Here is a 13,306-nt window from a genome sequence, read left to right on the forward strand (position 1 = left end):
CTAAATATTCCACAGTCAACTGTCAGTGGTATTATAACAAAGTGGAAGCGACTGGGAACAACAGCAACTCATCCACCAAGTGGTAGGCCAGCGGATGCTGAGGCGCATAGTGCGCAGAGGTCGCCAACTTTCTGCAGAGTCAATCGCTACAGACCTCCAAACTTCATGTGGCCTTCAGATTAGTTTAAGAACAGTGCGTAGAGAGCTTCATGGAATGGGTTTCCATGGCCGAGCAGCTGCATCCAAGCCTTATATCACCAAGCGCAATGCAAAGCGTCGGATGCAGTGGTGTAAAGCACGCCGCCACTGGACTCTAGAGCAGTGGAGACGTGTTCTCTGGACTGACGAATCACGCTTCTCCGTCTGGCAATACGATGGACGAGTCTGGGTTTGGCGGTTGCCAGGAGAACGGTACTTGTCTGACTGCATTGTGCCAAGTGTAAAGTTTGGTAAAGTTATAGCAGGGTGGGCCGACATCATATTAAACCCTATGGATTAAGAATGGGGTGTCACTTAAGTTCATTTGCGTGTGAAGGCAGACGAGCGAATACTTTTGGCAATATAGTGTATCATTTCAATTTGCTTTTCCACCAAATGGAATCTGTTATATAGAACTAGACACATTTATTTCAGTTGCTGCTTTTAAGGATTGAATAAAAGGCACTTGCCAGGCTGTCATTGTAAATAAGAACTTGTTCTTAATGTCTTGCCTAGTGAAATAAAGGTAAATAAATAAATCAGGATCATTGCTTTAGTGGAAGATCCAAATACAGTCCAACGGGCTGAGGCAGTCAGGTTTTGACTAACAGTTTTGTTCAAGTTTTCCAGGGGTAATAATATTTGTTATAGGAGGGTTTCTGATTGGTAAATAAAGGGCATAACTTTTGGAAATTTGAGCGTTACTGGCATGATGCATACAGTGGATTCAGAAAGTATTCAGACCCCCTTTGCACTGTTTGCACCGTACTGTGTTGCGGATATAATTTTAAATGTATATTAATCTCGCCGCTCAGGTGGCGCAGTGGTAAAGTACACTAGCGCACCAGAGTTGGGGTTTCGAATACATCGTATCGAATCTCAGCTCTGCCTTTCCGACTGGGCGGCAGCATGAACAACGATAACAACGAAAGTCAGATCATAGGTCCTCATAACTGGTGCAACTGCGGCCCCAGATGGCTGACTGATGGCGCCTGCACAGGGCTGAGGAATAATGCTGATGGGGGTGTGGCCCTCCGTACACAGTGCCCGTCGGTGTATGAACTCGACTCGTGCAGGTGAAAAATGTAGTCTGTACTGACTGTACGTGCCGGAGGGGGCGTATGTCAGTTGAGAGGCGTCCTCAGTCAGCGGTGAAGGGTCGAATCAGTATAGAGGACGCAATCAGGGTAATTGGACCGCTGTTGCACCAGTTATGAGGACCTATGATCCGACTTTCTTACCCTCTAACCCTGAACAACAGCCAATCGTTGTGCATGCTGCCGCCCAGCCCAGTCGGAAAGGCAGAGCTGAGATTCGATACGATACGATGTATTCGAAACCCCAACTCTGGTGTGCTAGCGTACTTTACTGCTGCGCCACCTGAGCGGCTTCTGACCGGGATTTTTAAATCAAAAAAATGCTCGGGATTTGGCTTTTCTAGTCTGCGTGCTCTATTCTTTGCGTGTTGTTGCACTGATTTCATCTTTCTCTTTAGGTCTCACCTTCTTGCACTTCTCTGTTTTCTGTCTATCTCTGTTTTCGTCTCGTTCTGGGTCCTTGAGAGGCAGAATGCATGACCTGCAATGCATGGTCATGTCTCAATGTATCAGTGTTAAATGAAGGTGCTAGATCAGAAAAACACAAAACTGTAGCTAAAGACGTAAGCTAAAGAGAGTTAGGAAAGGAATAAGATTTTCTGACCATAAAAGCATTTGTTAGTCGTCTTGTTATAGAGGAGCTGTTTATGTATTAGGCGTGATCTACCAACGTGCACTGTGCGATCAACTGGTAGATCACGATCGATGTATTGGGCACCCCTGCTTTAGATATTCATATTCCTAGTCTTATATTCTTGCAGTTTGATCAGAAAGATCCGTCCAGACACTTTTTGGCTTAGTTTTTGTCCTGACAATGCAGCATACCATGTTGGCCCTTAAAGACCCTTGTGTGTGCTTTCCAAAAGTTTGTCCAATTAATTTAAATTATAACAGGTGGCCTCCAGTGAACTCTAGACACATCTCAGGGATAATTAAATCAAACAGGATGAACCTGAGCACAATTAGGAGTGCCACAGCAAAAGGTCTGAATACTCTTGTAAATAAGAGTTAACTATAAAAATAACTCTTGTTAATTTTTAATTATCTTTTTAAAGAACTGTAAAAAAAAAAAAAAAACATGTTTAACTTTGACTTTGTGGGTGATTAATTGTGGTTTGTTGGGTAAAAATGGCAATTACATTCATCCAAAACCACCTTCTTGTTTCTACACTCACTGTCCATTTTATCAGCTCCACTTACCATATAGAAGCACTTTGTAGTTCTACAATTACTGACTGTAGTCCATCTGTTTCTCTACATACTTTTTTAGCCTGCTCTTCAATAGTCATGACCACCACAGAGCAGGTATTATTTAGGTGGTGGATGATTCTCAGCACTGCAGTGACAATGACATGGTGGGGGTGTGTTAGTGTGTGTTGTGCTGGTATGAGTGGATCAGACACAGCAGCGCTGCTGGAGTTTTTAAATACCGTGTCCACTCACTGTCCACTCTATTAGACACTCCTACCTAGTTGGTCCACCTTGTAGATGTAAAGTCAGAGACGATCGCTCTGTTGCTGCTGTTTGAGTTAATCATCTTTGAGATCTTCATCACTGGTCACAGGACGCTGCCCACGGGGCGCTATTGGCTGGATATTTTTGGTTGGTGGACTATTCTCTGTCCAGCAGGGACAGTGAGGTGTTTAAAAACTCACCACCAGTACAACACACACTAACACACCACCACTATGTCAGTGTCACTGCAGTACTGAGAATGAGCCACCACCCAAATAATACCTACTCTGTGGTGGTCCTGGGAGAGTCCTGACCATTGAAGAACGGGGTGAAAGGGGGCTAACAAAGCATGCAGAGAAACAGATGAACTACAGTCAGTAATTGTAGAGTAATTGTCGGTGTATAAAGTGCACAAAAGCAAAGGTGTCTGAGGACTTTCTGAATCCACCGTAAATTATGTTTTTGATGTAGAAATGATACTTTAAATAATATTTTAGACTTCAGAGATTTTTCTTTCTTGACTGTTTTTTTAAATTTAGCTTTTTGATTAACAATGCTTTTGATTAAGAGCTGCAGTAGAGAGGGATGATCTGTCTGCTTGTGTGTGTGCTGAGTGGGAACAGGGTGAAAGGGTACATTCTGTGTGGTCAAACTTATGGACATTGCCCATTAACCTCTGTCTTTTTCACTATTCTAGGAGGTGGCGCTGAACATCGGCAGAGCTGGGGCCTGTGTGGTGGTGGTGAAATTGCCTTGAGCACTTGGGCCATGCTCTTACTACACTCACACCAGCAGTGGAAGAAAAACACAAACTCAAGATCAACTCTCGGAGACGTTTAAGTCAGAGTTGGAATGTTCTTTCTTGTTCGTTCATGTCTCACTTGGAGCAGCGTACTACTGAGTATTGCCTAATAGCTGAGCTATTTAGTAGGTGGTAAAAAACAATGTGAATTCATTAAATCCTTGCATATCACACTTTAGCTTTTACTGCTTTAATGAGAATTTTTTTACATAGGTGTATTTAAACCACAAATTCAATCTTGGTTCAAATCTTTGCTATCATATCTTGTTTACCTCAAAATACATTTGAGATCTGTATCATTAAGTATTTCTTTTAGCAACATGAAATATATTTTACAAAATATGAAAGATTCATACTATGTAAGTCGTGTGTTTTATAAAAAAAATATGCATTTTTAACTTTTGGACGAAGCATTTAAACACTGTGAAAACATCCAGTTGTGAGTTATTATACCCATTACAGTTCTGGAGATTATTCACACACACACACTTTTTTATGTAAGACTAGATATACACTGATCAGCCATAACATTAAACCCACCTCCTTGTTTCTACACTCACTGTCCATTTTATCAGCTCCACTTACCATTTAGGAGCATGTTGTAGTTCTACAATTACTGACTGTAGTCCATCTGTTTCTCTGCATGCTTTGTTAGCCCCCTTTCATGCTGTTCAGGACTCTCCCAGGACCACTACAGAGTAGGTATTATTTAGGTGGTGGATCATTCTCAGCACTTTAGTGACACTGACATGGTGGTGGTGTGTTAGTGTGTGTTGTGCTGGTATGAGTGGATCAGACACAGCAGCGCTGATGAAGTTTTTAAACACCTCACTGTCACTGCTGGACTGAGAATAATCCACCAACCAAAAATATCCAGCCAACAGCGCCCCGTGGGCAGCGTCCTGTGACCACTGATGAAGGTCTAGAAGATGACCAACTCAAACAGCAGCAATAGATGAGCGATCGTCTCTGACTTTACATCTGCAAGGTGGACCAACTAGGTAGGAGTGTCTAATAGAGTGGACAGTGAGTGGACACGGTATTTTAAAACTCCAGCAGCGTTGCTGTGTCTGATCCACTCATACCAGCACAACACACACTAACACACCACCACCATGTCTTTGTCACTACAGTGCTGAGAATGATCCACCACCCAAATAATACCTGCTCTGTGGTGGTCCTGTGGGGTACTATCCATTGAAGAACAGGGTGAAAGCAGGTTAAAAAAGTATGTAGAGAAACAGATAGACTACAGTCAGTAATTGTAGAACTACAAAGTGCTCCTATATGGTAAGTGGAGCTGATAAAATGGACAGTGAGTGAAGAAACAAGGAGGTGGTTTTAATGTTATGGCTGATTGGTGTATAGTCAGCTCCAGAGTAATTGTCACTTTTGGTATAGATGGCTTAAAAAAGGTCATTAAAATGTTCAAAGTTAATTAGCTCAATTTTACACTGAATATATGAGAGAAATCAGCATTTAATTAAAATAGATTGTGCGAACTCTCTTTGCCCACAATATAGAACTAATAATCTCTCTTCAGATCATTCAGGCTCATGCATTTTCTTTTCAGCACATCGTAAACCTTTTTTAATTGGCTTTAGGTCTGGGGACTAGGACAGTCATGGCAAAAGCATTTTGTGTGGATTTGAATTTACTGTCTGAAAACTTGATAAGCTTTCTGCATAGGCAGCATTTCACATCATCCTACGCGCATTTTTCCTGTCTAAATTCTTAGATGCTCTAAATGCTTGCAACCCCCAATTTTTCTTCCAATCTAGTCGTATCCAATTACCCAATTGCATTATGCTCCCTCTCTACTGGTGTTGACCTCCACTCTGACTGATGAGAGCCGTAACTAACACACGCCCCCTCCGACACGTGCAGTAGCTGACTACATTTTTTCACCTGCACAAGGCAAGTTCATATGCGATCTGCTTTGTGCACGGAGAGCCACACCCTGATCACATTATCCACCATCTCTGTAGAGGTACCATCAATCAGCCAGCAGAGGTCGTAATTGCATCAGTTATGAGGAATCCTTTCTGGTACCCTCCCTCAAACAACAAGCCAATCGTTGTTCATGTAGGTGCTCAGCCTGCTGGTAGCAGAGCTGATTAGAACCGACGATGGTGTCCTAGTGTGTTTTACCGATGCGTCCAAGTGCCCGTGATGCCGATATTCTATTTGAATAATGAGGGAGCTCAGTGTGCTTCCTCACCTGTGAAGGCAATCCCAGCATTCAGTGCAGCACAATTTATCTTACAAAAAATTCTAATATGGGGACGGAAACAGAAAAGTGAGTGCAATTCTCATTATTCTGTACAAATGTGTACAAGTGTAATTTATTTACAGTTTTGGATTTGTTAATGACAGTGTACCAGTTTTTGGTACACAGGGTGAGATGTTAGCTGCCATGCTAGTGGGTTGTGTTGGTTTGAATGGCCTGAGACAATCTGCCTTCTAAAGTTCGATGTCAGAATCCTCTCTTATTTAGGCAGCTGTTTAGGTAGGCGGTGGGCAGTAAGGCAGGGCACTAGGTTTTCAGACAGACTCTGTATGTTTGACATCATTGCACAGCTGGAAGATTTAACCATGACCCAGGTTCAGCTTCTGGACCCAGACAGTCAGATTTTCATTTCAAATCTTCTGGCACTTTAAAACTTAAAGGTGTCATGAATTCTACCAAGGTTTCGAGGACTTTGAAGGAAAAACTAATGACATATCCTCTACCAACCTATTTACTGCTAAAGGATGGTGGTGGGGTATAGATTTGGAGACTTGGTATATCCAAAATGCTACCATCTTCTGTAAATCTCAACTATAAACTTATAAATTCATTATTATTTTTTGAACAAAATCATCTTTCAGGCAGGTTTAGTTACAGTCATTGCAGCTTTTGTTGTTTAAAACATGTTTACTATTGCCCTAATAATAGTTATGGATTTTCTTTGCATGTACAGTGGTACCTTGTAACTCAACGTCCCCTAAACTCAAAATGTTTGAAACTCAACGCTCTTCGTCAAGAAATTTGTACCCTTAAACTCAACGTTTCCCTTAAACTTAGTGTGTTCAGTTTGTTTGTTAAATTATTTATTTAATTTCAAATTAACAATGAGCAGTCGCTTTGTTCAGCACTCGGCTTGAGCGGTGCAGTAATACATCATCAAAGTGTGCATATGAGTTGAATCTGCATTTGTGTGGAATAACCGTCAGATTCAGTCTGAAAGCATCCACATGTATCTGTGTTTAGCTGGATTTTACTCACTGTTTTACTTTTTTAAAAATAATTTTTCCCTTTTTTCCCCCCAATTTTCTCCCCTAATTTTCTAGTCGTGTCCAATTACCCTGATTGCGTCCTCTATACTGATTCGACTCTTCACCACTGACTGAGGACGCCTCTCAACTGACATATGCCCTCTCTGGCACGTACAGTCAGTACAGACTGCATTTTTTACCTGCACGAGTGAGTTCATACACCGACGGGCACTGTGTACGGAGGGCCACACCCCCATCAGCATTATTCCTCAGCAGGGGCCGCAGTTGCACCAGTTATGAGGACCTATGACTCGACTTTTTACCCCTAACCCTGAACAACAGCCAACCGTTGTTAATGCAGCCGTCCAACCCAGTCAGAAGGCAGAGCTGAGATTCGATATGATGTATTCGAAACCCCAACTCTGGTGCGCTATTGTACTTTACCGCTGCGCCACCTGAGCGGCCATTGTTTCACTTTTAAACTTGTGTTATAGCTCGAGGTTCTGAGAAATTGTAAGAATCAGCTTTTCATTTCAGTGTTTTTATATTACACTTGTGTAATTCTCAGTGTATAAGTGTCAAAAACAACCCCATTAATTTACATAAGCCTAAAATATATCCACGGGACCATGGAACGCATTAACAGGTTTCCCATACATCCTTATGGGAAAAAATACCTTAAAACTCATCACCTTTTAAACTCAATGCCACTCACAGAACCCATCGACGTTGAGTTTTAAGGTACCACGGTACTTTTATAGCCCGTTTGCTTTATTTGAAAAACAAATCACCCCATTTTTGTCTTATGACTAAGAAAATTTAGCCTCTTTGTCACGTTATATGTAAATACTAGTGACAAGTAATCATGGACTGCTTAGAAGCTACTAAACACTCAGGTGAATTTGGGTAAAATATATATTTTTATATATTTACATAGAAATGTTTATTTTTCTAGAATAAAAGTACTTTAATTAAAGATTAAATTCCTGTCACATATTTCATAGTGAAATTAAGCTAATTAAATATAAAGACATTTTGTATTACTATTTTTTGCTTGTCTTTACCTGGAGTTTCAGTTAAGCTAGAGCTGACTGTAGCATGGATCTATTCAGAAGACATTTTTAGAAAGCTGTAAATGAAGTAGCTGCAAAACACCAAAGTTAGTATATTGGAGAGTAGTCATAACTTCAGTGTTTACAAAATAGTGAATATACAATATATCATATTGATATTTTACATTGCTGTATAGTTCTTTTGTAATTTGTATATGCTTTTTAAATCATTGTTACATGGATTTTACAATCATTTGGCATGCTGCTTTAGTATTTAGGTGCCATTCTGTAATGCCTTCATACAGTTTTTAATTCATTCCCAGAGCTTAACATGGATGTGTTTAAATTAAATTAAATTAAATTTAGGCAGCGGTATGTTTAGGCATTCTTCAGCAATTGTATTAGATCTGTACATCTGCTGGATAATGTATGACCCAACTGGCTTGAGATCGGGAAAAGGATATTTTTTAGTGCGTCCAATTTTTTTACCCAATTGCGTTATGCTTCCTCTCTACTGGTGCTGACCCCCGCCCCGATTGAGGAGAGCGAACTGACACACGCCCCCTCCGACACGTGAGCAGTAGCCGACTGCATCTTTTCACCTGCACGAGGCGAGTTCATATGCAATCAGTCTTGTGCACAGAGAGACACACCCTGATCAGCATTATTCCTGAACTCTGTGCAGACGCCATCAATCAGCCAGCCGAGGTCATAATTGCACCAGTTATGAGGTCAATGTCTGGCTCCCTCCTTGGATGAACAACAGCCAAATGTTCATATAGCCGCCCAGCCGGATGGCAGAGCTGAGATTCGATACGATGTATTCAAAATCCCAGCTCTGGTGTGCTAGCATATTTTACCGCTGCACCACCTGAGCGGCCAGCAGAAAATAATTTTATGATTCATAGTATGTCAAACTTGAGATGGGTTAGAACAGCATAACATTTAATCAAGTTCTACTCTTTTCACTTAGGCTACAGTGACCAAAACTAGACAGTCCCCAGACCAGTGTCTGGTACCCATTGATGGACCAACCCATGAACTCAATGATATTAGGAATGTTTTCTTTGCAACCATTGGGCCCCTTAATAACAATCAAGCATAATTTGGATGACACAGTCTATCTGAGTATTGTTTCTGACTAGGGATGTAACGATGCACCACAAGACAGTTAATAACTGATTCAAAAATTTCACGATTCAAATCGAATTGACATGTAAAATGAATCGATATTCATTTTAAACAGCAGGGGGCACTGGCGCTATACACCTCGCCTGGTTGACATCACTGGCGCTGTACGCCTGGTTGCCAGATTTGGGGTTTTTCAGCCAAATTGGGCTTAATTCAAAATTGTTTTGCATAGTTTGTACCTACCTCAGAAGTAAAAGGGCATTCATTATTTACATAAATAAAAGATAATAACAAATACAGTATTTTATTTTCTTTTTTTAAGAGAAATAATAAAAGGAAACTTATAACTTATCATAGTTTGTCTTCAAAAAATTGGGAAAAAACGTATCGTGAACCCAGTATCATGAATCGCATCACATCCTGGGTAGAGTGTATCGTTACATCCCTATTTCTGACCATGTGCTTACCCTTGATGGCCACGATTAACCATCTTAAGGTGGCTACATCCAGCATAATAAGACACAGTAACACAAAATACAAGTCATTTCAAATTGGATGACATGTCAATGAGTTTAGTGTTCTTCAGTGGCCTCCCTAATTACCAGATCTAAATAAAAGTAACTTTGGCATGAACTAGATTCTGGAGGAGATTACACGATGCACTTAACATCTCTAAGAAAGAAATCTCAACACATACCTGAAAGAATTTTTTGAATTTTTAGTTTTACTTTATTTTATTTAAGAGGGTCTAACCCAGTAATAATGTGGTGTTTTGCTAATAAGGTGATCAGTGAGCGTATCTACACTTGATGCTGTAGCAAAGTAGCAGAGCACTATACACAACTGACTGAAATTTTTAAATGATCATTTAAACTAAGATATCTTAAATAGATTGTTGCTAATAAATGTTACATAAATTCAACAAATGATTATTTGTAGTCCAATTTATAAGCGAATAGTTTTGCAAACTAATGATTTGTAACAAGAGACATTAAAAAACACAGTATTTCCATCATTTTATATAGCATGTAAACTCAAATAAAACTTTTTTCTTGGTATCTGTTTTTTCCACAAGCATTTTCATTACCAGTTACTCAGTTTCACTAAAACTGCATACTTCTTTTTTTTTGGAATTGGGTTTGTATGTATTAAAACATAATGGGCAGTTATGAATGAGAGCTGATGGCTGTGATTTGCTTCTCTTTTATTTCCTTCACTGACCTGAATGACTGAATCTGATTGACTGATGCATGATTATAGAGCAAAGCAAACTGCATATTTTGACCCCATTTTCAAAAAAGTTGGGACATTTTGTAAAACTCAGTCTATCTATTTCCTCGGCTGCTCCCGTTAGGGGTCGCCAGCGGATCGTGATCCGCATTATTGATTTGGCACAGTTTTTACACCGGATGCCCTTCCTGACACAACCCTCCCTATTTTATCCGGGCTTGGGACCGGCACTACAATGCACAGGTTTATGCATCCTAGCGGCTAGGTACCTATAGGACAATTCAGTGTCTCCAATTAGGCTGGCTGCATGTTTTTGGACTGTGGGAGGAAACTGGAGCACCCGGAGGAAACCCACGCAGACATGGGGAGAACATGCAAACTCTGCACAGAAAGGACACATACCAACCCAGGACCTTCTTGCTGTGAGGCGACAGTGCTACCCACTTAGCCACCGTGCCGCCCATTTTGTAAAACTCTGAGGAATCTGTGATTTGATCATTCTCTAAAAACTTTATTAAATAAACAAAAGTAGAAAATGTTTTCATTAATCAACTTCATTGTGTTTTGAAAATAGAAACACATGTAGCATTTGGTTCCTGCAACACACTTCAAAAAAGTTGGGACAGAGGCAGGATTACTCCTGTGTTCCATTATTTTTTCCTATAAATGAGACTTTTTTATGATTTGGGAACTGAGGACACTAATTGTTGCAGTTTAGTATGTTGAATTTTTTTCTGTTCTTGCTTGATATGAGACTTCAGCTGCTCAGCAGTCTGTGACTGCAGTTGTTTGATTCTCCTCTTCATGCTGCATCATACATTTTCAAAAGGAGACAGACAGGCCAGTCAAGCACATACACTCTGTGTCTGTAGTTGCAGCGCATACAGTATGAGGCCTGGCATCGTCTTGCTGAAATAATCATGGACTTCCCTATAAAAGATGTGTCTCTCTAAAATCCCAATACACGCCTGCATCAGTGGTACCATCACACACATGCAAGCCACCCATGCCATACGACAGAAGTCTACTTTTGCACCTTTTGCTGATAACAGTATGGATTATTTATAATCTTTTTATAAAAATTCGATTTTTAAGCTGAATAGTCTAATTCAGTCTCATTAGACGGAGCAGCAATAATAATACTAAATACTGCCATCCAGGGGAAACATGATGCCTCTTATTTTGCATGTTACACTGAATAAAAGCAAACTTGAGTAGAACACACATAAAATATACATTAATTCATGTATTGTGAGCACAATTCTTCGGAGTGGCCAAGCCATTCAGAGCTAAACTTGCTTTTTTTATGTTGGATCAAGGCCGTAATCACAATATACATTGGGGGATGACTTGACTAAATATGACCAGGTATGTTCACCCAAGCCCCCCAATATTTTAATGTAAAAAATAGAAATAAACACAAACACACACACACACACACACACACACACACACACACACACACACACACATAAAGGTGTCATGAATTCTACCAAGGTTTCGAGGACTTTGAAGGAAAAACTAATGACATATCCTCTACCAACCTATTTACTGCTAAAGGATGGTGGTGGGGTATAGATTTGGAGACTTGGTATATCCAAAATGCTACCATCTTCTGTAAATCTCAACTATAAACTTATAAATTCATTATTATTTTTTGAACAAAATCATCTTTCAGGCAGGTTTAGTTACAGTCATTGCAGCTTTTGTTGTTTAAAACATGTTTACTATTGCCCTAATAATAGTTATGGATTTTCTTTGCATGTACAGTGGTACCTTGTAACTCAACGTCCCCTAAACTCAAAATGTTTGAAACTCAACGCTCTTCGTCAAGAAATTTGTACCCTTAAACTCAACGTTTCCCTTAAACTTAGTGTGTTCAGTTTGTTTGTTAAATTATTTATTTAATTTCAAATTAACAATGAGCAGTCGCTTTGTTCAGCACTCGGCTTGAGCGGTGCAGTAATACATCATCAAAGTGTGCATATGAGTTGAATCTGCATTTGTGTGGAATAACCGTCAGATTCAGTCTGAAAGCATCCACATGTATCTGTGTTTAGCTGGATTTTACTCACTGTTTTACTTTTTTAAAAATAATTTTTCCCTTTTTTCCCCCCAATTTTCTCCCCTAATTTTCTAGTCGTGTCCAATTACCCTGATTGCGTCCTCTATACTGATTCGACTCTTCACCACTGACTGAGGACGCCTCTCAACTGACATATGCCCTCTCTGGCACGTACAGTCAGTACAGACTGCATTTTTTACCTGCACGAGTGAGTTCATACACCGACGGGCACTGTGTACGGAGGGCCACACCCCCATCAGCATTATTCCTCAGCAGGGGCCGCAGTTGCACCAGTTATGAGGACCTATGACTCGACTTTTTACCCCTAACCCTGAACAACAGCCAACCGTTGTTAATGCAGCCGTCCAACCCAGTCAGAAGGCAGAGCTGAGATTCGATATGATGTATTCGAAACCCCAACTCTGGTGCGCTATTGTACTTTACCGCTGCGCCACCTGAGCGGCCATTGTTTCACTTTTAAACTTGCGTTATAGCTCGAGGTTCTGAGAAATTGTAAGAATCAGCTTTTCATTTCAGTGTTTTTATATTACACTTGTGTAATTCTCAGTGTATAAGTGTCAAAAACAACCCCATTAATTTACATAAGCCTAAAATATATCCACGGGACCATGGAACGCATTAACAGGTTTCCCATACATCCTTATGGGAAAAAATACCTTAAAACTCATCACCTTTTAAACTCAATGCCACTCACAGAACCCATCGACGTTGAGTTTTAAGGTACCACGGTACTTTTATAGCCCGTTTGCTTTATTTGAAAAACAAATCACCCCATTTTTGTCTTATGACTAAGAAAATTTAGCCTCTTTGTCACGTTATATGTAAATACTAGTGACAAGTAATCATGGACTGCTTAGAAGCTACTAAACACTCAGGTGAATTTGGGTAAAATATATATTTTTATATATTTACATAGAAATGTTTATTTTTCTAGAATAAAAGTACTTTAATTAAAGATTAAATTCCTGTCACATATTTCATAGTGAAATTAAGCTAA

The 13,306-nt window shown here is 40.0% G+C and overlaps 2 protein-coding genes across 2 annotated transcripts in view; one reads left to right on the forward strand and one right to left on the reverse strand.

Moving 5' to 3' along the window:
- Positions 1-3,730, forward strand: part of klhl4 (kelch-like family member 4) — an 88,370-nt gene extending 84,640 nt beyond the window's left edge. The window contains exon 11 of the mRNA XM_063000634.1: positions 3,448-3,730. Coding sequence (XP_062856704.1) covers positions 3,448-3,507 — 60 coding nt within the window. The 3' untranslated portion in view covers positions 3,508-3,730. The remainder of the gene's footprint in view (positions 1-3,447) is intronic.
- Positions 1-13,306, reverse strand: part of pcdh11 (protocadherin 11) — a 718,842-nt gene that overhangs the window by 43,302 nt on the left and 662,234 nt on the right. The gene's annotated exons all lie outside the window — the stretch shown is intronic.

Source organism: Trichomycterus rosablanca, chromosome 8 (assembly GCF_030014385.1).
Source record: "Trichomycterus rosablanca isolate fTriRos1 chromosome 8, fTriRos1.hap1, whole genome shotgun sequence".
NCBI lineage: Eukaryota > Metazoa > Chordata > Actinopteri > Siluriformes > Trichomycteridae > Trichomycterus > Trichomycterus rosablanca.